The sequence below is a fragment of the Culex quinquefasciatus genome, chromosome 2 (assembly GCF_015732765.1).
Source record: "Culex quinquefasciatus strain JHB chromosome 2, VPISU_Cqui_1.0_pri_paternal, whole genome shotgun sequence".
NCBI lineage: Eukaryota > Metazoa > Arthropoda > Insecta > Diptera > Culicidae > Culex > Culex quinquefasciatus.
The window spans coordinates 119833117-119859815 of NC_051862.1; the positions used below are offsets into that span (position 1 = coordinate 119833117).

At 41.6% G+C, this 26699-nt stretch overlaps 3 protein-coding genes and 1 long non-coding RNA gene across 5 annotated transcripts in view; 2 read left to right on the forward strand and 2 right to left on the reverse strand.

The window, feature by feature from the left end:
- LOC6032494 (cytohesin-1) overlaps window positions 1-2980 on the forward strand; it is a 62358-nt gene extending 59378 nt beyond the window's left edge. For both annotated transcript variants that reach the window (XM_038251473.1, XM_038251474.1), the window contains exon 11: window positions 2692-2980. In XM_038251473.1, the coding sequence (XP_038107401.1) occupies window positions 2692-2831 (140 nt within the window). In that variant the 3' untranslated portion in view covers window positions 2832-2980. The remainder of the gene's footprint in view (window positions 1-2691) is intronic.
- Window positions 2981-7157: 4177 nt separating this feature from the next.
- Window positions 7158-7644, reverse strand: LOC119767523. Its single transcript, XR_005277567.1, has 3 exons — window positions 7599-7644; window positions 7389-7503; window positions 7158-7322 (listed from the first exon to the last, which is right to left on the reverse strand). It is a non-coding gene; the product is annotated as an uncharacterized LOC119767523 (long non-coding RNA).
- Window positions 7645-9051: 1407 nt separating this feature from the next.
- Window positions 9052-10765, forward strand: LOC6032496. Its single transcript, XM_001843033.2, has 2 exons — window positions 9052-9953; window positions 10018-10765. The coding sequence occupies exons 1-2, from the start codon at window positions 9171-9173 to the stop codon at window positions 10696-10698; spliced, it is 1464 nt and encodes a 487-aa protein (XP_001843085.2). The 5' UTR covers window positions 9052-9170; the 3' UTR covers window positions 10699-10765.
- A 4905-nt stretch (window positions 10766-15670) lies between these two features.
- LOC6032497 (protein cup) lies at window positions 15671-26435 on the reverse strand. Its single transcript, XM_001843034.2, has 4 exons — window positions 26063-26435; window positions 25566-25980; window positions 17205-17733; window positions 15671-17148 (listed from the first exon to the last, which is right to left on the reverse strand). The coding sequence occupies exons 1-4, from the start codon at window positions 26151-26153 to the stop codon at window positions 16276-16278; spliced, it is 1908 nt and encodes a 635-aa protein (XP_001843086.1). The 5' UTR covers window positions 26154-26435; the 3' UTR covers window positions 15671-16275.
- Between the last annotated feature and the right edge of the window lie 264 nt (window positions 26436-26699).

Here is a 26699-nt window from a genome sequence, read left to right on the forward strand (position 1 = left end):
AACAAAAGCCAATATTTTGTTGTTGATGGGAAACATTGTTCGCAAACATCATCTTACCTATGACAGTTTTGACACTTTTAAGTTTATCAAAAAGTTTGCGAGCCTACATGAATTGTAGCGAACAAACTGTTAATTTACGTTCGACTCGTTTGCTAGTGTCCAAAACACGACGTCAAGATCGTCATCGGCGACTTAATCGGTCAAGTTATCCAAGAGTTGGATGGTTCAGCGTCCACAAGCAGACGAACGAGAACGGCCTACGACTCATCGATTTTAATACCTCCTGAAACATGGCCATACGTAGTATCTACCTGGAGATCACACAAATCGACCATGTTCTCATTGATGGTCGGCAAGGCAAAGCTGCGCAAACGCCTATCCGAGGTCAGCAAGATCCGGTACTGACGCGGTATATTCTGGAGCGACTCAAGAACCATGAGGTTGCTGGCCAGTACGCGCGGGAACTCGAAGCTGCGTTGCCTGATGAGGGTGAGCTCGCCGAAGCCCCTTTGGAGGCCTGCTGGAGCCATATGGAAGCAGCCACTAACGCAGCGGCATTCCAGGAACCACTCAGCTATTTTTACTATTTTTTGTGTGCGATTGCAATCACTCTGTCCATTACACGATGGCTCGCTACTAAATGATTGATTATACCCAGAAGTAGTAGTCCGGTAGGAAATCAATTATTAGTTCAGCTGGAAAGTTTAATCCCTCCCCACTACCAGGAGGGTTGGGGCGGAGCGGGTCGATACTAGCAGGAAGCTCGACCAACTGGGATTCGCAGCACACAAAAATCCCACCAATCCCAGTAGCCAAACACTGACGTGTAACGTCAATTCACTGATGCGCGATGCACAATTCACCTCCTCCCATCGCGCCATTTAATTGAAAATACTAATTAACCGGGTGTGTAACGAATTAATCCCCTCCCCCGCCCCCCTCAACTCATTCCATTACTCGGAATCAATGCAATTTGTGCAAAATTGATTTTCGCCCTGTCTGCGTGCGTGCGCGTGTCAGACGCAGATCAGACAGGGAATTTAATTTGCAACCCCGACGCGGCGTGAAAGCAGGCCATGCGTTACGGTTCGATGCGTTTGCGAAATTTCCAGCGTGGTGATGGGGTTGCGGTCAGTGCTGACTAGATTACGGATTCCTGGGGAGAACAAATGTGACCGCGTGGCGATTAGGTTCGATTAGTCCCAAAGTTAAAACAAGTGACAACAAGTTAGAGAAGCATGTTTGTTTGCACACACCACGCGTGAATCTGTGATATTATGATATAGGTTACATGAATGTGCCGACTTTGCTGCGATCATCGTGCACACGCGGTGATTCTGGTGAACTCAGGATTCATTGATTTGTATTGTAATTGCGAGGTGGTTCATCTTATCATAATCGTTTTATCAACTCATCAACACATATAGAGAAAAAAAACTCAATAATCAAACTTGCTAGTAACTATTTATCTTTGTACCAAACTGTGTAAAAAAAAGCAAATGTCCCAATGAAAAAAATATGCCTCCCAAACGAACAAACCAGAGTTGCTTCCGAATATTTGCGCGAAGAAGAGAAGTGTGTGTGGTCAATAAAACAAGCAAAGCAAAGACATCAATCGTGTAGTGTTGTAACCTTTATCGACTCTATTGTAATGGTAAAAAAATCTTAAACATACAAAAAACATATACACCACCATGCATGTAAATGATAAAACAGTAACAAATAGCCCACACATATACATGTATATCGCCTTCAATTGGTTTGAGTAAAGTGAGAAAATTTAGGTTGTTGATTGTTTTTATAAAGAGAAAGAGTTAAACAGATCTATTTTTGAGCTTACAGCAGAAGCTCTCTTCACTCTCCCATTACCGGCAAAAAGATGTGACATCGTGACGTCACATCTTTTCGCCGCAGGTGAGAGAGGAAAGAGAGAGTTTAGCAGCAAACTCTTCTCCCAACGGCAACGAAACGAGCAAATTGATACGGGATTTTAGTTAGCGAAGCTGGTTAGGACACGGAACACAAAAACGCGTTTGTGAGGCCATCATTTTTGTTGATTGTTTGATAAGTTGTAGTAGAACCGAACGGGGTTGGTTTTTTTAATATCTTGGCTGGCGGCGCGGTTTCGGGGCCGCCAGCATTTTAAGTGGAACACAAGCTGCATAAAGACTCCTTTTATCCCGATGAGAGGATTTTTAGATAAAACTGTACGACGAGTGAAAAGGGCGAGGAAAAGGAAAACAATTAGCTAAAGTGTATGTTACGATACTATGAATATACTACCTAGTGGGACATGATTAAAATAGAAGATTAAAAAAACATTTTTTACCAAAACAAAACAAAAACCTCATCTGCATTTGTGTTTTTCGCTTTTAGTCCTGATCACGTAGCGAGACAGAAATCGAGAACATTTGTCTTGTGATTTGTGTGCGCCCCTTCTTTCTCTCTCTTTCTCCCTTCCTCCTTTCAGCTTTATCGTTTCTGACTAAAAGTGAGTAGTGAATGCATTCTCAAAGTTAATCTAGAGATAAGCTTGCCCCACCCACTCTAACCCGAAGCGGTCAGTAACTAATGCACTCCCTTGAAATCGCTGTCGTGTCGTCATCATCAGTCTCGTGCTTGATTGACCAAGAGTTGGACTCCCCGGGACGTGGTCTCCGAATTTATCGGCGTAATTTGCCTATCTTGCAGGAATATTAATACTAATATTCAACTGGGTCACCTGTTTTGCCTTTGCCGGCACCGTCGGATTGGGGACACTGGATCGCGATGAAGAGGACGGTTGCTGCGAGCGGTTGAGCTTGAGCGAGTACCCGATGTCCACGGTGTGACGGGTGGGCGACGGGAGTGAACGCGACTGCGGCTCTAAATCCATTTGATTCCATTTATGTAGGTAATACATGCATCCTCGGAAGCAGCTGGATTCTGCTTGAGGTGTTTGGATTAAACCAAAGAATAAAATAAATAAGAGACATTGAAACAAAATTACGTTTGATTTTAAATTGATGACCTACATTTTTGTTGTCCTCAGCGACGGTTTTTTCCGTAATCCTTTGACCAGCGAGGGTCAAAGTCGAGACGGCTAGATGATCGTGGTCGTAGACGGTATTGTTTTGATTCGCAACATGTTGAGTCAACTGTTGTGGGTGTAGCTGAACCAACGAAGAACGGGGTTTCTCTTCTTCCATTTTTAGCTGTTGTCCGTTTCTTTCAAAGGTACACGCCGCACGGCATTTCAGAATATGCCATAGACAATGTTGCCAGCGATCTTTCTGCACTTTTGTTGCATTAAAAACACACACCTGGCAACAATGCCAGGCGATTCGAAGAAGAAGACGCAGGCATTTGCCGAAAGTGCGGCGCGTCGTTTCGAAGCTGGTTTGTCCAGGGATCTGACACGCATGCAATTTCCTGAAGTCCTCGCCAGAGGCGCTGTCAATATTGTTTACGTGTGGTTTTGAAAAGGTCGTATGACATACATAAATTTTGTTCCCACATATTTTTTTGCCACTTTTTGTTTATCTTTTGCATGTATTTGCGAGACAATTTCTATTATTACATAAATTTTTACACATTTTACATTTATTAGATCAATATAACAAAGTTCAACTTGACGATAAAATTCAACCAAAATCACGAAACTAAACTATAAATTTTAATAGCTTCAGTTACCTTGAAATAAAATAAAATTAGTTCGATTCTTTCTGGCGTGAGATCGCGATCCTAGATATTGCGCGTATTCCCGAAAAAGACACGCGGCAAACCAGCCTCGAAACGACGCGCCGCACTTTTGGCAAATGCGCGCTGTCAAATCCCATACTGTGCGTTTTGTTTTTGTTGATCTTCTTCTTCGAATTGCATGGCATTGTTGCCGGAAATCTGGAGTTTTTTTTGAAAAGGTCCAATAAACCAAATTTCCAGTTTTTGCATTTTGGGTGTTTTTGAAACCGCCTTGAGTCAGGGGTGTTAAAAAACACCATAAAAGCAAAAATTGAAAATTTGGTTTATTGGACCTTTTCAAAAAAAAACTCCAGAAATGTTCTTTAACTCTATTAGGTTTTACAGCGTGACGTCACGAGCGCACACGCACACACATTTTTACTGACACACGTGCAAAAAATGTAAACAGTGCACCCAAGCTGTCAAATTTCTAACCTAAATACCGAGTCGGCGTAAAACCTAATAGAGGAGAAAAGCAACTCGCGACATAATTTGGAGGCTAGGAATTTTGACAGGTATGACTTTCATAAAGTATTCGCCTCCTTTTCTCTCCCACATAAAAACTGGGGACAAGATAGCTGTCAAACTAGGCCGAAATGTTAAAGTCACTCACAAAATGAACTTTGAGTGATTTGAGTTCATTTCTGACGTCACAATTTTCTCCTCTATTGCGGAACCAGTGCGAGTTTCTCCAAAGAAACACTTTGACAGCTCTGAGTGCGGCACTTAGAGCGGAACTAGCCCTCAAACGAACGTACCATCAATATAGAGCTTTATGACGTTTCGCGTACGCACACTAGCGCACCATTTGATTTTGCTTCCTGACAAAATTTAACCTCACTTTATTTTCGTGTACGTATACTTTCTTTCACTGAAATTCAGTAAAAATTTACTGAAATCTGCACTACTGAATCTTCAGCAAGTTTTTCAGTAAATAGTAAATTGCTGAAACTTCAGTTTTCTGAAACCAATCAGGATGACAGATGGTAAACTGGATTTTCAGTAAGTTTGAAAATGTCAAAATGACGTAAGAAATGCTGAATTTTCAGCAATCGAAGATCTGGCAAACTGAACTGAAATTTCAGTAAATAAATACTTGTCAAATAAAACTGAATTTTCAGTAATTGATAAGCTGTCAAATTAAACTGAATTTTCAGTAAACCCGAATTGTCAGACAATATTGAATTTTCAGTAATTCTTAACTGTCAAACTGAACTGTGTCTTCAGCTAATCGGTTCCCGGTACTCCGGTGAAACCCGGATAATGGCAAATTACGGAATTATTTCCGAGATTATTTCTCATCCATGATCCCCAAAACTACTTGAGTTCAGCAGGTCATCACGTCGGAGCAAGTCCAGCTTTTTTTCGCTGGCTACTTTTTCGTTTTTGCGTGGAAGAAAAGTGAAAAAAAGAGAAATGGTCAGCCAGTTCTACAAAAGATCGCGTTACAGAAAGTCCTAAGAACAATAAAAATGCCTTTATTTATTACTATATACGATTGCCAAACACAAAAAACAACAGGAATCCACTTCCGGCCGCAGCGACACTGAGAACCGATTTTGTTCGGACGCGGATCAAAACTCGACTTCCAACGGCACGCTTCGAGAACAAACTAAAATGGCAACCAAATAGACTGGCAGAGCAAATGTCAAAAACATAAATAGACTGACAGGAATGTTACTGATTTTCAGTAAATTTGATACGGTTTACTGATTTTCAGTAATTTCAAAAGACGAATGCTGAATTTCAGTAAAAATAGGATTACTGAAAATTTTCAGTAAACTTATTTACTGAAAACGAACATCAGAATTTGGTGTGTCTATGTCTCAAAACGCTAAAATCCCCACTGAGAATTTTGGCTCAAGCATCGACTCAATTCAGGCTCGATCTCGAGCCAAAGTCTCAGCGGGCATAGACTAAATATATATAGATACGCCACTCCGCTGTTGGGGCTGGCGACACTACCGCCACGCCAAAATTACACCTGGTGGCAATTCACAGGTACTAATCTACCCTTTGGGAACGTTTGAAAAAAATCCTCCTCAGTTTCAGTTCAATGCTCAGTGGGTATATCCAAGCAACTTTCGACTAGCATCTGCTGTTTCCAAGAAATGTTAAAACAAAGGCATTTTTATTTTTCGTTTTCTTTGCTGGTAGTTTAGCATCCTTCGCAAATGTTTTATGAATTTGCTGGTTGTGTCGTTTCTACCATGCAGATTCTAGCGGCGTGAATGTTCCAGTCAATAGATCGAAAGTGTTGTGCTCTTCAAGAAAGCAGGTGAGGAATAAAAATAACAAAAAAATCCTCCATCAAAAAGATTGTTTCGATTATCACAGCTTAGTGAGATTCCGGAGAACTATGATGGTGAAAGCGAACTCGGAAACGATGAAGCGGAAGTCTGTCTAGCCATCCATGGTGGATGGCAATCAACGTTCAGTCACACATCCGGACAAATCTAAGACCTCGACTACTGAACAAGCAAGGGAACAAATGCTGCCCCGCCAAAGAAGCTTCTCCTGCCACAGAAGCCCTGTGATTACCCAAATCATCTGGCACCTGTACAAAAAAAAAACAGATTTCGGTGTTCAACTACAGGTGCGACGGCGAACCTGACCGGAAATGTTCGTCTTTTGCATCTGATCTCGTAAAATAGTGCATCTTGAAACTATGTTTTGAATTGGTTCGAAACGATAGTAAATCAGCGTCATGTTCCAATACTGCTAGTTGTGTGTAACACAATTGGTTTAAATGTATACTATGCAAAGTAAAATTCTTGGGAATAAAATAAAAATCTATTTTTTATTATTCTGAACTTTGTGCGTATTATTTATTATAACTGAACTTTGTGCGACTTCTCTTTTATTTGGGCCTGAGGTACTCTGCCAGGAACGGGGCTGGTTGCATTCAAGTTGTTTGGGACACGACCAGGGGGATGCTAACGGCAGCCATCTTGGGTGATTGAGATTGATAACGCGCGCAAACTGCGCACAGTGAAAACAAAAATATTTCTTTTTTTAATAATTCAATTTTTGTTATAAGAATTACTTTAGTAAAAGTCAAATTACACAGTAGTTAAGTTAAACGTTTCATGTGATAAAAGTACAACTTTAAATGAGGTCATCGGCCCGATGTGTGCTTAATAATCCCAACTTTAGTAGTTTATTTTGCAAAAAAAATGATAAAAATCACCTCACAAACACACACTAACTCTTAAACGTACATTGCGGTAAAATTTTACATAGAAACAATAATTACTTTATTTCCATTTTATGTCTGCAGTTTTTGTACTTTTTTTTACAGTGCGCAGTTGCTTTGTTTTGGTTCCGTAACGAACAGCTGTTCTTTTGTGCTGGAGCCGAAGTTGACATTTCCCTTTTGTTCTGGTGCCGAAGTTGACAACTTGTGTTGGCTGCGGGCGAGCTGCCTGTAGTGAGATATAGATGTCGCCCCCCTGGACACGACACATGGGGTGGGAACTGCTGTAGCGGCCTTGTCAATCGCCATTTTCGCTATCAACTCCTGGTCCTTTATATCGAACATCAACATTTCAACGACGCGAATCCCATGAATTGGCGCAACCAGTTTGCTGGTGCAGACTTCACTGAAAAGAGAACACGATTTTCTAAATTGTACAGATCAAATAGGAGAACCTTGTTGCTGTTCTTACCATTAACGGACCATCGGTTCCCGGCAGAGTACCTGTTTACGCCTCTCGAAAATCGTTTGTTGCAACTCACTCACCGCCACAAACAGCCACCACCTCCGTTGGTATCATGGAAACCCTTTAAAACAAAGCAAGTTAGTGGCATTTTTTGATGTCAGGAAACATTAGGTCGAAAAGGGCAGAGTGCTACGATTTTGTTTAGCAATTTAGTACCTGTAACTTGACTGTGGTGGCGCTCGGAGCGCTAAAGGGGTGTCGCTAACTGGGTATATGGAGCAAATTCCTACACTCAAAACTAAAGTTACCGGTTGAAAGGGTTTAAAGTATCCTTTTAAACGGTAACCGAGCTCTACCCTTTGCAAAAGGGTACAGATTACCCTTTTCAAAGGGTGAAAACCACCCTTTGAAATCACTTCGCTGGCTTTACCCTTTCAAAAGGGTACTTTCTTTACTGCAAGCGATGACTGCGCCGCCCTGCGTTTAAAAATCGGAACTAGCTTTTGTTTTGAACTTGTCAGATCTTGTTCGTGTCATCGCGTGTAAACTTTTTCAGTTTGCCGGAACTGTTCCGGACTAAGTTCGCCAGAACCAGAACCAAACTCATCAACGACGAGCAAAACGCTGACAGCATCACGTCGGAGTTTATTGAGCCGACTGCTTCCATCCCGCTGGACCGGCTGTTTCCGACGGTTTCTTCGTCCATCATCTTCGACCCGGACGAACAACTCTCGAAATGCACAACCAACGAGTTCAAGCAGTGCTCTATCCGGCAGAGCAGCCTACCCTGGGCTAGAATGTTCCCGGCGCTGCGAAACACCTCCAGCTTCAATCCCGCCATCTGCTTTGCCGCATTCGTCAGCAGATTGGCACCATCCGCAACGGCAGTTCTAAGGAACAGCAACAGTTAAGTCTTCGTCGAAGGATGCTGCCTAAAGCGGACTAACAATAAAACCCACACTACGGGGGAGACTCTCCGGTGGAACGACCTAAGGATCATCCAGCGCTGGACATGGTACCGGGAAAGGACTGCAATGTAAGTTCTACAATATCAATATTTTTAAAAACTTCAATTTTCTGTTTATTTTCTTTCCCGGAAAAAAAGCGCGCACAAATGACAACCCGGAGCAGACAAGCGAACCTGTCCCAGGTGCAGCTCGGAGCAGAACTACAAAGCAGCACGGAAATCATTTTGGCATGGACGTTTCGTTACCGGATAGCTGTCGGTGGTCAGAAACCTATTCCTGCTGATGAACATCTAGAGTGGCTCGTGATAGTTTTGTAAAAAAATTCGAAATAAATTATAATTGAAACTATTTTTGAGACGAAACTTCTGCTTTAATCAGTATAAAAGAATAACCAAGAGATGGCGCTACTGTATCAAACATTTTTTATGACCCATAGATGTCGCTAGTGAGCGCGCCGCTCCAAGACCAGTATCCTTTTAAAGGGTATTGAGCCAGTACCCTTTTGAAGGGTTTCGCCCTCGTACCCTTTCAAAAGGGTGACGACGGGTAAAGTTGAAAAAAGGATAGAAAGTACCCTTTTAAGGGTTATTCTGATTTTGTGTGTAGTGGGACATCTACTTGATTAATAATCTATGCAGCGGGTCTGTACATCTGGCAACAACATATCGATTGGTCGATCGACAAAAATAAATATCGATGAGTTCAAAAAAGTTCACACTATCACCAGATCACCACTCACCAGTCAGCCATCTTTCAGTGTCGGAAGTCGGAACGGAAGAATCTGGAAAATTCAACGGCCGAAAAACCAAAGCAAATCGCGATGGACAAAGACCCGAAATTATCGCTGCTTCCGGCAAAGCTGTGGGAGCGCATTTTTCGCCGTTTGACTCCTCTTCAGTTGCTGCGGGCTCGTGCAGTTTGTCGCCAATGGCGCGACCTGGTCACCGGAAGTCCGATGCTGATGGGCCGGTTCGGCGGCGTCTTGTGTGGAAAAGGAGTGATGGATCGCAACTACCGGCCGGCTATTGCTCTTCCGGTTGGTGAACTACTACTTTCCGCTTTCACTATCGTCGGAACGGGTTCCTGGTGGGCTGGTTACGGTCCGGGAGTGACCATGTTGGCTCTGAGGGAATGCTCGATGACCGTGGCGGTGCTGTTTGGCGTGCTGAAGCAAACTCCGAACCTCGAATGGCTGGATCTGGAAGACGTTGCGCTGACTGGTTCCTGCAAGCCGGATTTCCGGATGGAAAAATTGGAAAGCTTCAACATGGACAACCCGGGCGATATCGACGTTCCGCTAACATTTCTGGATGATTTGGGAGAAGTTTTCACTGGTCTGAAGCTTTTTCGTCTGCTCCGTAATGTTATTACCAGCGACGAAGTGTATGGCAGCGTGATCAAGATTGTTGAGGCCCAGCAAAACACCCTGGAAAGTCTGGAACTCTGCAATGGAAATTTCTTGGAAGCGCTCTGTCGGATGGAAAATTTGCGCCTCAAATGGTTGTCGTGCTTCATTGATTTCAAGTCGGATTCTCATTGGGACATATTCTGTCGCAAACAACAGCAACTAGAAAAATTGCTGATTATGGCGAAGGACTACTCGGTAAAAACTTTTTGCTCGTCTTAAAGTATTTTTTAATCTCTAATTGTAATATCTCTTTCGATAGACGATCTGCGATGTCACCCAAAAACTGCCTAACCTGAAGAAGCTGCCGTTGGACATTATGAGCGGTTCGATCACGAAGGCCGATTTCCTAAACGAAATGCCGAACTTGGAGAAAATCGACATCAATGGTCACCTGAACGGATTGGACTTTCGTTCGGCGGCTAGTCCCAAGTTGACACTGTTTCACATGGTAAATGCAACGGCCAAAAAGCTGGTTCAGTACCTGCAAAAATCTCCCAATCTTAGCGTGCTCAACATACACGAGTGCGTCCTAATCGGTGATTCTGAACATCCGGCAAGGTTCCAATACCTCAACGAGCTGGTCTTGTCCAAGTGCAAACTACCCCCGAACGTGCTGATGGCCCTGTGCTGCCAGAATCCCCAGCTGGAGCAACTCCAACTCCGTTTCCTGTCAACCCTCACCGATGAGATGTTTCTGAAGATCTGCAAAGAGCTGCCACGCCTGCGGTTCTTGGCCCTGGTTAGCTGTGCACTGCTCACCGATGCCGTCGGGGACTACATCATCCAGCACTGTGTCTCGCTAGAGAAGCTGAAAATCAGCGGCTTTACCCTGTCCGAGGAGGCACTCGCGAAGCTGCGCGAAAGACACGTGCGCATGAAGCGCTGGTTCTGGCCGTACCCGTTCGATCCCGTTGGTGGATTTGCTCAAGCAGAGCATTGAATTTGAATTGCTCTTATGTTATTATTCTAAAGTTGAACATGCTCAGCACTAAAAACTTGCTTTGAAATAAAATTGACGTACCTTTTCTAATCAAATACAAAATTAAATGCTGAACTTAGACAGTCATTATAGTCTGCCTGACATCGACCATTGAACAAAGTTCCCCGTAGATTGTCGGATTGACAGATTGTGCAAAATCGCAGTTCGTCCCTTCTTTCGGCTTGAATTTTTTTCAACATGGCATTCGTTTTCGAAGAATTTTCAACAAGGTATTATCAGTGTAAGAACGGGTCTTGAGAGAGTTGTAGTCGGCTCGGTGTGACTGTTCCATCCCCAACATAGCGCATCGCAGTAGGCTTCGATTGAGTGGTTGGAAGAGATTCAGTTTGGTTGGAGCAAGCATGCCACCAATTAAGCCTGATCTACAATGGCAAATCGCAAAATGTTTCGTCTGTCACTAATGCCCCTGTTAACTTAGTTACTTCAATATCAGACAGGGATCACAGCAACTGATGGTTCATACTCGACTGACATATGGATCAACTTGATGACTTAGGGACCTAGGCTCTCTATGATGAATGTTTGCGCGAAAACAACAACTCACAATTAGAGCGTTCAATTTCCCGTCCCGGGAAAAAAATCCCGGGATTTCCCGAAAAAAAATATTTTCCGTTTCCCGGGAAATTTGTAAATTTCCCGGGAATTCCCGAAATTCAAGCGGAAGTATACATTTTCTTAATTTTCTGGTACATTTTTTAAACTTTCAAAAAAAAATTCGAAATAAAAAAACATATTTTAATAAATTCAATTTACTGTTCTTATTGAACTTATCAGTTCGTCTAAAAATTTTATGTCAGGATTTATTTCAGATGTTAATAATTTCTGAAGCAGTGGCTCTCTTCTGTTCAAGTGATCCGCTGTGTTGTGATAACATCATCAGGTGTCCCACGATGAGGTACTTACCGAGCAGCTGGAATGGTCCCAGGAATCCCTTTTTCACCGTGTCCTCGGTCTTTTTTGGTCGTGCTCCTGTAGGCAATTCTCTCTGACAACAAAAACAACAAAAACAAACGCTCGCAATGTCAAACTGGTTCAATGTGGTGTAAAAAGAGGTGGCGATGTTTTGATCGTAAACAAAAATTAATTTTGCGTTAATTCGTTAATTTCTACAGTTAATTAATTAAATTATTTAATTATTTTCGATTGTCACGCCCCTCGGTAGTATGTGTTTTATTTTGTCTAGTTTTTTTTTTTGTAATTTTGTTGCTGAAAAATTGTGTGTTTTCAAGTTTTAATCTGTTTGAAGAGGCTTTTTTTACGGGTGGCAAAGAACTGCGGCGAGAGTGTCATTCTGCATAGTCGTGGATAAATTCCCTGGCTGATTTTGGAATCCTGCAGCTCTTTGGGTTTGTTCAAAAATTACGTCCATGAATAGGGGAGGGGGCTGGGGTTTGTGACAGCCCATGTTAAAGGTATAGGCAAAGTGCGTGACAGGGGGAGGGGGTCCGAAATCCCGAAAATCACTGGACGTAATATTTGAATAAACCCTTTTTGGTCCAGGGAAAAAACTTCGCTAATTCTAGCGAAGCTGATCCAACAAACAGTGAAGATTTTCACTAAGCCAGTAGGTTTTCAAATTGAATCAAACAATAAAAACAGTTTCTGGGTGGATACAAACGCATCGACTTCATAAACAACATCCATTCATAAATATGAAAAATGAAGATCCCGCCTTCAACTTTTTAAAGATTTCTTGACTTCAACTCCAGGTCTTAGCCACTCAATTTTCGCTCTCGCAAAAAAAAAAACACACACACACAATTTTTAATGATCGATAACAATACTCTCTACTTTTGGCGAACAGTAAATTGGTTCCACTTTGACAGTTCAAAATTGAGGCCGTTTTGCGGACCACTATTCAGCACCCAGTGTTTTCCTGTTTTCTGTTTCCTTTACAACCAACTTTATTTGCATCCATTGTGATAAATGCATTATACACAGCTGAAAGGATCCCCCAAAACTCTGTACTGCACTTACAAAACTACTGTTAGTCGATAAACTAAAGAAATAAACTGAATTGAATTGAATTGAATTGAAAAAGTACATAAATATCACTTAAGTGGTCATAACTCGAGACAGGGTTGCCAGATCTTCAATGTCTTTGATTCATTGGAAAGGCCTTTCAATTACCTAATCAACGATGGGTCGGATGATGGATCCGGACATCGTTTACATGCTAATAATTGAGATCCGGGTATTTGTGAAAACACATTTTTATACATAACTTTTGAACTACTTAACGAAACTCCAAACAATTCAATAGCGATGTATGGGACCCTCAACCAAGTCGAATGCAACTGGTTCGATCAAAATCGGTTCAGCCAGTGCTGAGAAAACTCAGTGAGAATGTTGGTCACATACATACATACACACGTACACACACACACACAGACATTTGTTCAATTTTCGATTCTAAGTAGATGTGTATACATGAAGGTGGGTCTAGGAGCTTTTAATAGAAAGTTCATTTTTAGAGCAGGATTATAGCCTTACCTCAGTGAGGAAGGCAAAATCGAGAAATTACAGTCAAAAGTTTAAAATTTATAGAGCACTTGAGCTACACTCAAAAAAATGAGTTCGCGTAAACGTGAACAGAGCTCATGCCAGCGGGAACCAGGAAGAAAACTGTTCACTTTCATGGTGCAATGCACTATAAAAGTTAAACAGTTTTCTTCCTGGTTCCCGGTGGCATGAACTCTGTTCACGTTTACGCGAACTCATTTTTTAGTGTACCAAGGGCGTAAAGTTTAAATCTGAAACTACTAAACAACTTTTTTCTATGAAAATTCTTTTAACCGAAGTCTTTTATTAGGCCGAATCATTAAAAAATCATTAAAATACTACTTCAAAAAATGTAAACATATTTCAAATACTCGCTCCAAACATTTCAAAACTGTAAGTTGTAATTACATAAAAATGGTATTTCGAGTGAACAGCAGATTTTTAAGGTGAATTCAATGCTTATATATTTATTCATGAGATCAATCCAGTAAGATTTGTTCTGAATAAAATTTTTGCCATGAAAAACATATACCTGGCTACTTCTTATCAATACAAAATACTAATCATTATATTTTGAACGAACGCATTTAGAAAATTTATATATTTTCCTGAAGTTGTATGTTTTTTTTTACAAGCAGCCAAGGCCTTACACTTACTTTGACCATTAGAATTGCTATTTAATACTATTTTGTTGCAAAATATTGACCAAGATTTTCCCGGGAATTCCCGGGATTTCCCGGGAAATTTGTTGAAAATTTCCCGTTTCCCGGGAATTTTGTAACCCCGGGAAATTGGACGCTCTACTCACATTTCATTAAAATGAGGTCGCAGAACTCGAATCTGATGTCAAAAGTAGGAAAACATAAAAATACAAATAAATTGTTCATAATTCGATAAAGTATGTTTTATAAACTCACGTGTTTTATTAGATCCGGATACGTAATTTTGGCGACAAGGATATCACGAAACGAAATTTTCTCGCACCAGTTCCTACAGCAGCTGATGCTTCCTGGCGACACACACATTCGAGATCTCGTACGACCCGGAACGCACGAGGCTCTTTCCGGGCGGCTATGTCACGGTTCCTGGTAAGAAGGCTGGAAAATATTCACCTTCAACCACCTGGCTGTAAATCGCAGGCGGTGGAAGTACATTTTTGACAATCAACGGACAACGAGTCACCGGGAAGGTTCGCAGAGAATGCAGTAGGCTGCCAACAGCCTAACCTGCCTAAGCCTCTGAATAAACGCACGCACGTAGTGAAGATGAAGAGAGTGTACGACAAAGGTATCTCAACGGGCGAAATTTTGAGGAAGAAAGACTCTGTTTATCGAGTTTAAACTAAAAATAGTAAATGAGTAAGTTGCGGTGAGGTGCAAGAAGTGAAATTTCCTGGGAAATTTCAATGATCTCAAGTTTCATCGACTCCCGGTGGAACCCGAGCTGCGGTGCTCAAATGGAGAGTAATCGTTGGCCGCATCGCGCAACGCAGTAAGCTGGAAAAGTGGATGTGGGTTCGTTCTGAAAATTGAGAACTTTGTTCGATTTTACTGAAGTCCGTTTTGATGAGAAACTCTAGCTCACCATCCAGGTTTTTAAGCGAAGATGGCGTTCTAATGGTGAACGCCCCAAATGTCAAAATCACGCAGTGGTACCAATATTACAAAAGAAGTGTGCCATGGCATGACAGCCACATTTGTTTTCTTCTGTTGGTGCTACTGCGTGATTTTGACATTCCGGATGTTCACCATTAGAACGCCATCTTCACGTAAAAATCTGGATAGTTGTGTGACACACCCATGAAAATTCGCATTAGGGGTTTCCGTAACGAACGTGTTTGTTCGGTACCTGAATGTTGATGTCCTTGTTCGGGAAACGCAACCATGTTTGAATAATGCAGAAATCGTTATTTTTCTCTAGATTTCCAATAGGAGTACAGTCATCCCACATATTCGGAACAGTTTACAGATCGGCCAATGTTCAACAAATCTTCACAATCTGAAACCAATAAAACTCATGCTTAGTAATGTTTTATGAATGATATGGAAACTTTGTTGTGAAAATATCAGTTAAATTTAGGTGTTCCACAATTGTGGGAGGTACAATAACATCCCACAATTATGGAACAGGCAATGTTTTGCTGCTCTGTATAGAAAAGTCTTGAAATTAAGTTTTTTGTACAAAAAGTATTACTTTTACTAGTGAAATAGCAAGAGAATGTCCAAACAAAGGTCCAAAAAGCAGCAGGGTCGACAGAAAAGTTGCATTTTGCATCCTGTTGACAAATTACCACAAAAGTGTTCCGAATTGGTGGGTGTTCCGAATATGTGGGATGACTGTACATAGTTGTTCGATAACTGGGCTGATTGAATCACGACGAAAGGCCATCAACAAATAAAACAACGTTTAGTTTTACAATTCAATTGCTTTATTATAAAGTTTGAGTTTCAAAATATAAATTCACTATGTATGATGAAGGTTCTTCGCAGATGGTTCGAACGCCAATTTCAGTTCAGCATAAAACGGCGATGTCGGTTCGATAAATGGTAACGAGCAGCAAACAGAACAAACTTCAGCAAGCCCGAGCAAAAATGTGATTTGTGAACCGTTTTGTTACGTTTTGTTCTCTTGCAGATAACAAACAATCGTCTTGGGAGCTAAACTTGTTGCCTCCTTTTTTCAAATACAGAAATGTTTGTTTTTTTTTAGAAAATAAATGAATATTGATGGAAACTTTTAGCCGTAAAAGAAATACTACAATAATAATGAGGGAACGAAACACAGTAAAGAGAAAAATCGATCAAAAAACGCAACACAAATTAATGTTTTTGGGGGGGAAATTGATAATTAAGAACTTTGAATAGTAAAAGAAAAAAACTACTTTCCAGCAGATGAAGCGCCTCCGGCGCCGGAACAAAATAGGTTGTGCGAGAAGTCAATTCTCTCTCTCTCGGGAAAAAAGAAGCAAAAAATTAAAGGAACAAATGCGCAGCACCCCTGGCAAATCAACGCCGGTCAGTTGAGGTTCCAGGTGACTGAACCCTTGCCGAAGCGACCACGGTTGGCGCCGACGGCGTGACGTCCTTGCTGGGGTTGCGACAGATGCAGCATCTGCTGCAGCGAGTTGGACAGTTCGGCCGCGGTCGATCCGCCGGGGAACATTGAGTTGGCGGACGACGGCTGCGGTGGCGGCGGCGCGGAAAATTGGTTCGCCGTTTGACTCAGCACCGACAGACTGCGCTGGATGTTTGGGCAGACGGACTGGACAAACTGCTGGACGGCCGGGTTGGCCGGTTCGACGGCCTGCTCGTACAGCATCTTGCGCTGATCTTGGAGTTTTTTGCGCAGCAGTGCGTTCTGCATGATGCTCTGGGTGTGGAACTGCAGCTCTTGCTGGGTCGGAATGCGCGGCTGTTGACTTGCCGGCTGCTGCTGTTGCTGCTGGTTTGTGTCGGCCACTACGTTGTCCACGGCGTTCTTCATGAGCATGCGGCGCAAGATCTCGCTCTGCTGGTTCTTGTTGAGCAGCTGCATCAGGTACTGCTGCTGGGCCAGCAGGTTGTTACTGGCACGGTTCTGAGCCACCATGTCGACCAGACGCTTGAACGCCGTGCTGGACTCATCGCCGAAGTGACCCTGCTGCTGGGGATCGTAAGACTCCGACGGGTGGAAGCCACGGTTTCCGTAAGCCGCAGATTGCTGTCCGTAATGACGCTGCTGGTTCTGCTGCTGGGGGAAGCGACTGTTGCCAAAGGCGTCACTGTTCGACAGGAACGCCTGGCGAAAGTTCGCCCCGCTCGACTGGTTGTACCCATTCGCACCACGACGGAACCACTTGCTGAAGCGCGATCCGGATTGGACGCCACTAGTGCCGGCACCGCTGTCGGTCTGCAAAACAACAAGATCTCATTACAAGTTCCCCTCAAACAAACCTCCAAACTCACCCCCAAAATCGAGTCAAACTTCATAAACTCCTCAAAGTTGTTCACGTTGACCCCGTCCCGCTGTCCCATCCTCTGCTTCTCATCCCCCTCCAAGTTATTGTTGCAATCGCCCACGCTCTTAGTCGGCGTGCTCCGAGCCGGCGGCGGCGAGCTCCCGTTCGACGTGGCCACACTTTCCACATCCCCCGACGAAGTGTTGCCGCCGCGATTCTTCGGCCCGCCCACAATGTGCTCGTAGTGGTGCAGCTCGTCGTAGAACGAAATGTGCTTCCCACCGACCTTCCGCTCATCGGAGGAACCCTTCTCCAGCGATGCGTTCGGGGAGACGTCCTCGTCGAAGCCGCGCAGTTCAATGGTGTCCAGGCGGGACGTGGGCCCCGCGGCCATCCACTCCGGTTCTTCCTCGATGACAGTGTCCTGGAGGCGGTAGTGGTGGTGGTGATCGTCGCCGTAGCCACCGCCGCCGCCGCGGTAGTTCTTCACGATCACGTGGTGGTTGCGGTTGTTGAAGTCGTAGTTGCGGCGGAATCTGGGAGGGGAGAAAGGGGAGTTTTGTAGTCCTTCGGTCAGGGTAACATATATTTTTCGATTTTTGCAACAAACTTTTTAATTTTTTTTTTTCACTGAAGCTACCTAAAAACTAATTCATTTCAGAGAACATCGATGGTAGTAGAGATACCGTGGAGAATTTCTCTTATCCCCTTAAAAAAGTGGATCGTCAACACTTTCCGTCTTGTAAATCCCTTCCCATGTCCCCGAAGATAGAAGCGGCCGGCAATTAACGGCTGTAATGCTGTTAAGAATCTGGTTCAACTGGAATTGGTTGTATTCCCAATTATTAATTCCTAAGCAACCTGTTCTGAAAAATCATCATATACACATGACGAAATCCAGTCTGTAATCCGCTAAAATCACCGTCTCCAAGCGAAGCGCGAAGAGAACATCGATGTAGTCTAGCATTGATCTTCAAATTTACATAAACAAGAAATTAGAAAAACGCGAATTATTTTTCCTGGCAAATACAACAAAAAAACAAGAAGTTATACTTCATTAAAACGATAGAACCTTATCGCTTCGCTGGGAGACGGTGATTTTAGCGGATTGTAGACTGGATTTCGCCATGTGATGTGATGATTGCGCAAGTTCCCAAAGAGTTAATAATTGGGAATAGAACCAATTCCACCTGAACCAGATTCCCACCACCATGACAGCCGTCCATTGCCGACCGCTACCATCTCCACCGCGCACCAGAGACAAGGAAAAGCGATTTGGGAGGCGGGAAGTGTTGATGCTCCACTTCTTTACCGGGATAAGAGAAAATCTTCACGGTATCCTCAAATAAGTTTCGCTTGCAGTTGGATGGTTTTTGGGAAGGTTTAAGGTCTAGGATAGTGTGGTATCCTAAATATTAGTGTAGTTTAGGTAAACCGCTGGAAGCGTGTAGATCTACGAGTGTAGTAGTGCGCAGCTTGCGTGAAGGGTGTCAGTCAGTGTTAGACCAATAAAGATGGAGCATCTGTCTCCCGTTTGTATTTATAAATATTAAAGTTTGTAATACTAAATTAAACTTGAGAATATCACATTGGCGATCCTGCCATGATGATAAATCGTGGTGTCGTTGGAAAGTTTTGAATATTAGAAAAGTTGTGAAAGTTACGAGATTGTAGATAGATTTTGTTTTGTGTGAAAGCATGGAAGAGACGCGGTGTGTGTTCCGGCGGTTTCGCGCTACGGGACGGTGTCGTTTTTCCCAAAGCTGACGTTGCCATTGCCGAGACGGCGAGCCGGGGGGATTTTGATGGAATTTGGTGAGCATGTTCCGGTTATGTTGTTATGTTTTGTTTGTTGGAGGCAAGTGGAGCGGCCACTTATGTGTTTGTAGAACAATTGCACGGCCTGCTTGGATGAGCCGTTAAGGTAGGGTTTGAGTGTGTGCGGCTCGATTTGGTTCTGAGAGGAGGTTGAGGACCAGTCGTACCCTAAGTTGACAGTTTTCGTGAGTTGCGCGTAGCTACCGACAAATGGCAAGTGCTCGTCGGAGTCCGCCCGTAAATTACGCAACTCAGAATTAGCATGGGAAACTTTTTATTTCGTCACGGCTTTCGCGGCACGCTCCCTCCAACTGTTTTAGACTACTATTTTAAACTTGGCGTATCTTTAAACAAGTTTTTCAAGAAAATGTTTCCAGAATGCTTATTTTGCCATTTTGAACCGAAACAAGGCAAAGACAATATTAATTTGAACTATTCGCCATCTTCAAATGTTTGCCTAGATAATATCGAAAGCTGCCATCTTAGACCCATGGGCCCAAAAAAAAGCTCTCTCTTTTCCCGTGTTGTTGAAGGCATGCTAGTGTGCGTCTGCCAAGGAGGGCTGGATGTAAGAGAGAGGATTTGGAGATTTATTCCATTTATCATGTCACGCAACCTCATGCAAATTGTTTTTAATCTTTTCATTGCACACGTCTCTTGTTTTGTGCACGTAGATTTCGACTATTGGCGAAATAAAAAAAAACTGGAGGTTCGACACGAGCAATCTCGATTGTCATGAATAGTAGTAAATCATACATAAATTTTAAATAATTCAGCATTATTGAAAGCAAGTATATTTTTAAATTGGTAACAAAGTATTTGCATAAGATTCTAGTTCAACAATTTGAGCTATGCAATCAACAAATTCCATACGATACGTTAGAGAAATGAGTTGTTATTCAAGTTAATCCTTTTCTCATATATTTGTGAGCTTTTCAAGAATAACTGGGCAGAAGTTATGAATTTTGCATATGCATTAATAAAAATAAAGTTCTTATTTTCAAGCCACATTCTCAGTCCAGTCCATCAGTACACAGAAAAAAAATCATGGTAATATCACATCACATATTACATATTGCAAAAAAGGTGTAATTTTACCTCTGGAAATGTGTAATTTTACCACTTTTCTGGTGTAATGTCACTTTTTCAGTCTAAATTGAGGTAAAAAGCTTCCAAATTTACATTATTTTTTTTCTGTGTAGTTCAAGTGACTTAATTTAAATAAAATCGCAAATTTAGATATGGAAACAAGAATTAATTTTTGTAAGTTGATGAAAATACATTTTCTTGAATTTTGTTGAGCTGAGAATTATCCGAAATGATTGTGTCATTTTCCAAAAAAATGGAGGAACATATTGTAATTAAACAGTTTGACTGAGTTGTTGCTGATCACGAATTAAGGTATTGATTTTGCGATGCACGATGAAAGACTTCTTGAAGTGCTCGCGGAATGGATTTTTAAGTTTTACAATAGTGAAGTTGTTGTATTTGCGAGCTGCGAATTTTTGATTCTGATTTTATGGATTCCGATTAAAAAAAAAAAACTCTGATTGGAAATGATAGGAAACTGAAAAAAATGCAAATTGCTGCGTTTCTGTTGTTAGACATAAAGGGAGATTTTTACGAAAAGGCGAAGAGGTAACGTTTAGAAGCTATGGATCGTTCTAGCGAAACATCAAAGATCGTCAACATAAATAAATACTTATCTTATTACACTGTTTGTACTTATACATGATAAAATTGTGTTTGGAAGAATTCTCAACAGATATATTAATGAAGTCAGCTATTAAAACATGGTTTCAGTTCTTCCTCATTGTCCACATCCACGCAAGTAATTTGAAGAATTGTTAATACCGTCTAAAACTAAAAAGAAATATGCCTAATATACAAGATTCTTTTTTTTTTTTTTAAATAATTTTTTATTATTTTTCTTTCAGGGAGAAAAGTTGAGTCGGGTTTAGCCCAAGGCCAACTGCGCAACAGATTGAGTCGAGTTTCAGCTCAAGGCCAATCTCGGAGAAAAGTTGAGTCGGGTTTAGCCCAAGGCCAACTGCGCAAAAGATTGAGTCGGGTTTAGCCCAAGGCCAATCACGGAGAAAAGTTGAGTCGGGTTTAGCCCAAGGCCAACTGCGCAAAAGATTGAGTCGGGTTTAGCCCAAGGCCAATCACGGAGAAAAGTTGAGTCGGGTTTAGCCCAAGGCCAACTGCGCAATAGATTGAGTAGAGTTTCAGCTCAAGGCCAATCTCGGAGAAAAGTTGAGTCGGGTTTAGCCCAAGGCCAACTGCGCAATAGATTGAGTCGAGTTTCAGCTCAAGGTCAATCACGGAGAAAAGTTGAGTCGGGTTTAGCCCAAGGCCAATTGCGTAAAAGATTGAGTTGGGTTTAGCCCAAGGCCAATCACGGAGAAAATTTGAAACGGGTTTAGCCCAAGGCCAACATCGCTAAAAAGTACATAAATTATTGGGTTGATAAACATCAATTTTCATCATAATAAGGAAAATATATATTAAACAAGATATTATAAAACAAATCACCATGACCAAGTAAAAGATACAAAAAAAAAATTAGCATGAATGATAGTGATGTGAAAAAAGGAAGGGATACTTATTTTAGGGTTTTGAATCAACAATAAAAAGGAGAAAATACTTATTTTTGAACTCTGAGAAATACCAATAAATAATTTGAAAAAAAAAAACAACAGGTAACATTCAATAAGATTTTCTTACTACGGTCTTTTTGTTGTTTTTAAACAAAATACTGGAAAAGCAAAAGCCGATTAAATTAGAACAAGTTAATAATAGCCTGCTACAATTGCAAAACCGAATTTGATTTTGAAATGTTTACAAAAACAAAGAGAAATCGATGTAAATGAAAATAAAATAAAATTAAAGTAATCTTTAATAGATATTAATTAATGGAATTTAAAAAATTACTGATTGATGGTGAGGGATTTTTATTTTTTATTTTGATCATATGGGTTCATGAACCATTTGGTATATACTTTCATTAGTTATTTTGGTTGAATCGAAGGAAGATATGGCAAACGAATATTGATTTCTTCGTTCCAGTTAGCCATGTCGGAAGATTTATCATTTATTTTTATTATTATTTTCTGGATATTTTGTTTTTTTTTATAACATCTTGTTTTTTTATTTCAGATCATCTGTTTTATTTTTTTTTCTTTCTTTTTTATTTTCGGTTTCCCGGAGGAATACATGGTAAAACGTCAATCGAGGAATCTACGCAATTGGACGGAGTTCTTCAATGAGCTGTAGGCTGATGGATCGTCTACGAGGCGTTGCAGTTTTGGAGTACAGGGCAGCAAAAATGGATTTTATATTATTGTTAAACTGTTAGTTATTTATACTTGTTTTGACTATCATTTTAGTAAGGGGAGGATGTGGTATCCTAAATATTAGTGTAGTTTAGGTAAACCGCTGGAAGCGTGTAGATCTACGAGTGTAGTAGTGCGCAGCTTGCGTGAAGGGTGTCAGTCAGTGTTAGACCAATAAAGATGGAGCATCTGTCTCCCGTTTGTATTTATAAATATTAAAGTTTGTAATACTAAATTAAACTTGAGAATATCACAGATTGCAAGCCCATTGGTGTGATATTACAGTACTTGTTCAGTAACTGGGCTGAGAACGTAGCCCAGTCCACCAAATGCTGCTCGCTAACTGGGCTGAACGAGATATAACGAGGGGACCACCGATGCATAATATTTTAAAATAAAATTTAATCAAATTTATTTACAATGCTTACTGTTTATATTAATTTAATTGTGACTTGGAATTAAATAACAGTTTGAAAAAAGTTTTTTTAATTATTGAACATGATTTTTGCATCCATTAACTGCCGTTCTACGCATAATTCGCCGGTATTGATCAGCATGATAGGGGCCTTTGAGAAGTTGCGAAGCGAGGAAAGATAGCACCCACTCATCTTCCACGGCTCGTGGATGTAACTTCTGGAGGTCCTGGTCAATAACGGAGTAGCAACTGCGGGTGGGCAACTATGCTTATGCTTATTAACTGCCGTTCTACGCATAATTCTGGAGTTTTTTTTGAAAAGGTCCAATAAACCAAATTTCCAGTTTTTGCATTTTGGGTGTTTTTGAAACCGCCTTGAGTCAGGGGTATTAAAAAACACCCAAAAAGCAAAAACTGAAAATTTGGTTTATTGGTCCTTTAAAAAAAAAACTCCAGAATTGTTCCATGTTCAAAAAAGTGCAACTGAGAAAAAAGCGATTGAAATTTTTCGACCATTAATTGTAATCCTCTTGCTACACAGCAGGTAAACAAGACACTTCGTAAAACTCAGTAACAACATTTCAAAAGGACGAAACCCACAATCCTGCCGTTTCGGGAAAATCAACATTCAAAATTTTGCAATTTCGATCAATTCCTATTTCCACAAAAAAAAAGCATGAAAACCATCAATTTTGTCAAAACGTAATAGAAAATAGCAATAATTTCATCATAGAGAGCAATTTGAAATTAATTAAGGTGTTTTTGCTATTAAAAATTGAGAAAAAGAAATTACGCCTTTTTGAAGAGCGTGCCTACATTTTCGCCCCACCGTATTCGCCACCCACCCAACCAAAACAACGGTATCGCCCGTCAAGTTACGCCAAAAAGCAGAAGTAAACAACCGATTCGCCCATCGGGGTTTTTTTTTATTTTTCGGGTTTTTAACGAAAAAAGTGGTTAAACAACTATTTTATCATTGTGAAACGTTACAGTCAGTAATAATACAGTGAACCTGCAACCTCAGTGATAAAAAAATGGGTCTAGAAAGCCTTCAGAAGGAGTCCGATTCAGCCCAAGAATCGTTGAGCAAGGATCACGGCTATGATATACAGTAAGTAGCAAGTCAGTTTGAGGATGTGGTATATATTGAAGTGATGTTCCTTGGGGTGTCCCCGCCGGAAGTGGGAGACATGGCAGCTGACGACTAGGCCGCCCCGCGACACCATCCAAATCTGTGTTTGTTGTGGAATTGTGGTCAGAGACATCAGAAACATACATTTTGACCCATTTTGAGGATTGTCAGCTTAAAATTCACTAAATTGTAACGAAAATTTAGTGTTTCTAAATATACGTCGGAACTTGCAGAAAACACTACATTCGCCCCTCGTGATTGGGTGAAAACATAAGGGCGGAAACTCAATTTGGTTTGTTTTGATTGATGTTGTTGATTAACCCTTTTGTTTTTTGCTTGTAAAACTACGTATTTTCGGAATTTTGAGATGTTGGAGGGTGTTTCAGAATCAGTTTTGTTCGCTTTACATGATTCTGACGAAAACTCAGTTTGTTTACATCTGAGGGTTTCGCCCTTTTGAAAAGTTGTTCGTGATAGAAAATACTTGGTGGGACAATTATGCGTAAAAGTACAACGATGGGACAAAAATACTTGGTGTTGTTTTCACTGAGTTTACGAACAAAGTACTGGATTTTATGTGTTTTTCAAAAAGTAAACGTCAAACTAAACCAAAAACAGGATCAACTCGGATCGTCTTGCACCCTTCTAGAAAGTTGTAGGTAATTAAATTTCCTACAAGATCACACTTAGACAATTTTGGGCGAGACCTGCGCCACCTGCTGCAAAAATCCTGAAGCGATGTTTTTCCCCATTCTTTTTTTCGATTTTCCCCATATAAACATCAACGATCAAAAGCGAACCCTTAGCTTTGATCGATTTTTCTCAAAATTGGCACAGTTACTTGTTTTTGCCTAAAGAATCGATCCAGGGGGTATTATCTCTTGCGATTTTCCGAAATTTTCAATTTTTCTTGTCACTCTAATGTACACTTAACGTTAATATTGATGGACTACCTATTGCGTGTGGCCGATCCTAGCTGCTTTCCCTAAAGCAAAGGACTCCTCACATTTGGTAACTGAAAGATTCAGAGGTGAAAAGAATAAATTGACCCGAAATGGTATCGACATGAAGCATCAAGACGGGTTGGTTTGTTAATTTGTGATCGCCCAGCAACATGCAAAGTAAGCGGCGTGGTATAGCACGTAAGTAAGCACGGTTGTCCAAAAGCGGACGATTCGATGATAAAAAGGCTTCAATACATTCCAAACATAACCGGACGAAACCTGCCAGAACTTCGAAAACCTGGAGCTGGAGGATGGAGTTAAGCAAGAGCTAACCTACATATTCAGAAATGCCAACAAAGGATAGCTCCGTACCCAACCGTATTTATACCGGATGGAATTAAAAATCTAAATTTCATAAAATTATTCTTTATGTTGATTTGTTTTCAATATTTGCAACTTGTAATATTCCTTAGGTGCAACAAAGCCAAAATGATCCTCGAGTGCACTGACGAAAACCGTAAAGTTGAGAAATTGTTTGCATTCTAGTAAGATACTTGTGATACATCTGTGTTTGGGAAGTGGCATTTCAGGAGCACTGGGGCAAGGTTTTGAAAATTCAAAATCGATTGTTTTAAGTAATTGCCATGGCCAATTTTCCACACATTTTTACACACTTCTTAGTTCTTTCTACCCTTCCATTCCAATCCTTCCCCCAAAAACTCACCTCGGTCCAACGAACCCATTTTCGCGCCCATTGTGGAACTTTTGATATCCGATTCCACCACCCGGGGGCTTCTCCTGCGGCTTCCCATCGTTCATGTCATCGCTACGGTCACTCTTCTGTTGCTCCGTGGCCCGGGCCGTGTACGGAGGTCCACGGCCACCTCGCTTCAGCTGGCTCGCGCTCCTCCAGATGGCAAACTGGCCAATGCGGGGATCGTCCGCAACGACCGGTCGGTGAAAGCAGAGGGCCGACTTGCGCATGGCCTGCAGCTGGCCGGGCGTGTAACGGATCTTCGGGGCCCTCAACGAGGCCAGCGCCGGATGTGGCTGGTTCTGCTGCTGCATGTCCGATAGTACGATCGCCGGCAATCCGCAGCTCAGGATGGCCGGGTCCAGCTCTTCCAGCGGAGGATCATCTGGGGATCAAAGATCAGGTTAGAACAAAATGGTGGCGACTCCATTTTCGACGCCCAACTCAACCCGACTTAAGCCACTTACCTGCTTTCATCAAGAAGCTTGAACAATCGTTGTATTGTTCAGAGTTGAAGAACAGGTTGTTGTTGGAGCTGGTATTTAAAATTTTCACCATACTTTCTATCTTATTCTCTTCAATTTTCGCACAATTTAAAACCACAGAAATTTTCTTTTTTCTTAATCGTTCAATAGGCCAGATAAAGAACAACTCCTATTACTATTACGCAAAACACACGCAGTCTTATAAAAAAAAATAATAGAAAGTCCCTAATCTCAGGTGAAATCACCACACTTGGCTTAGCTCCAATCTATCGTGCCTTCTGGCCGCACTTAATTCTACATTCTAACCCGATCGGACGAACGAAATCAACTTCAAAGTTGCGCGATTGATCTGTTCGTCCTTGAAACAACAATACAGAGGCGGCGCGGCGTGTAAGGATACAAAACACGCGCGATGGTGTGCGTGGGTGAGTGTTGAAACCGTTGAAACAGGCACGCACACGTTGATGTTTTGGCGCGCGCGTTTTTGGTGCGGAGGAATGTTCGAAAACGGCGCGACGCTGTCAGAGCAAAAAAGACAGATGCAAAATCTGTAGATGTGTGTAGAAATATCTGCAGAAAAAGTTGCCGCCTCAGTGGCATAGTGGGCTATGCTTGCGGA

Excerpts from the sequence above, each read along its gene's own strand:
- LOC6032496 (XM_001843033.2), top strand. The coding sequence starts at position 9,171 with ATGGACAAAGACCCGAAATTATCGCTGCTTCCGGCAAAGCTGTGGGAG. Across the intron at positions 9,954-10,017 it reads TTATGGCGAAGGACTACTCG|ACGATCTGCGATGTCACCCA; the intron begins GTAAAAACTTTT and ends CTCTTTCGATAG.
- LOC6032497 (XM_001843034.2), bottom strand. The coding sequence starts at position 26,153 with ATGGTGAAAATTTTAAATACCAGCTCCAACAACAACCTGTTCTTCAAC. Across the intron at positions 25,981-26,062 it reads AAGCTTCTTGATGAAAGCAG|ATGATCCTCCGCTGGAAGAG; the intron begins GTAAGTGGCTTA and ends TTTGATCCCCAG. Across the intron at positions 17,734-25,565 it reads AATGGGTTCGTTGGACCGAG|ATTCCGCCGCAACTACGACT; the intron begins GTGAGTTTTTGG and ends CTCCCCTCCCAG.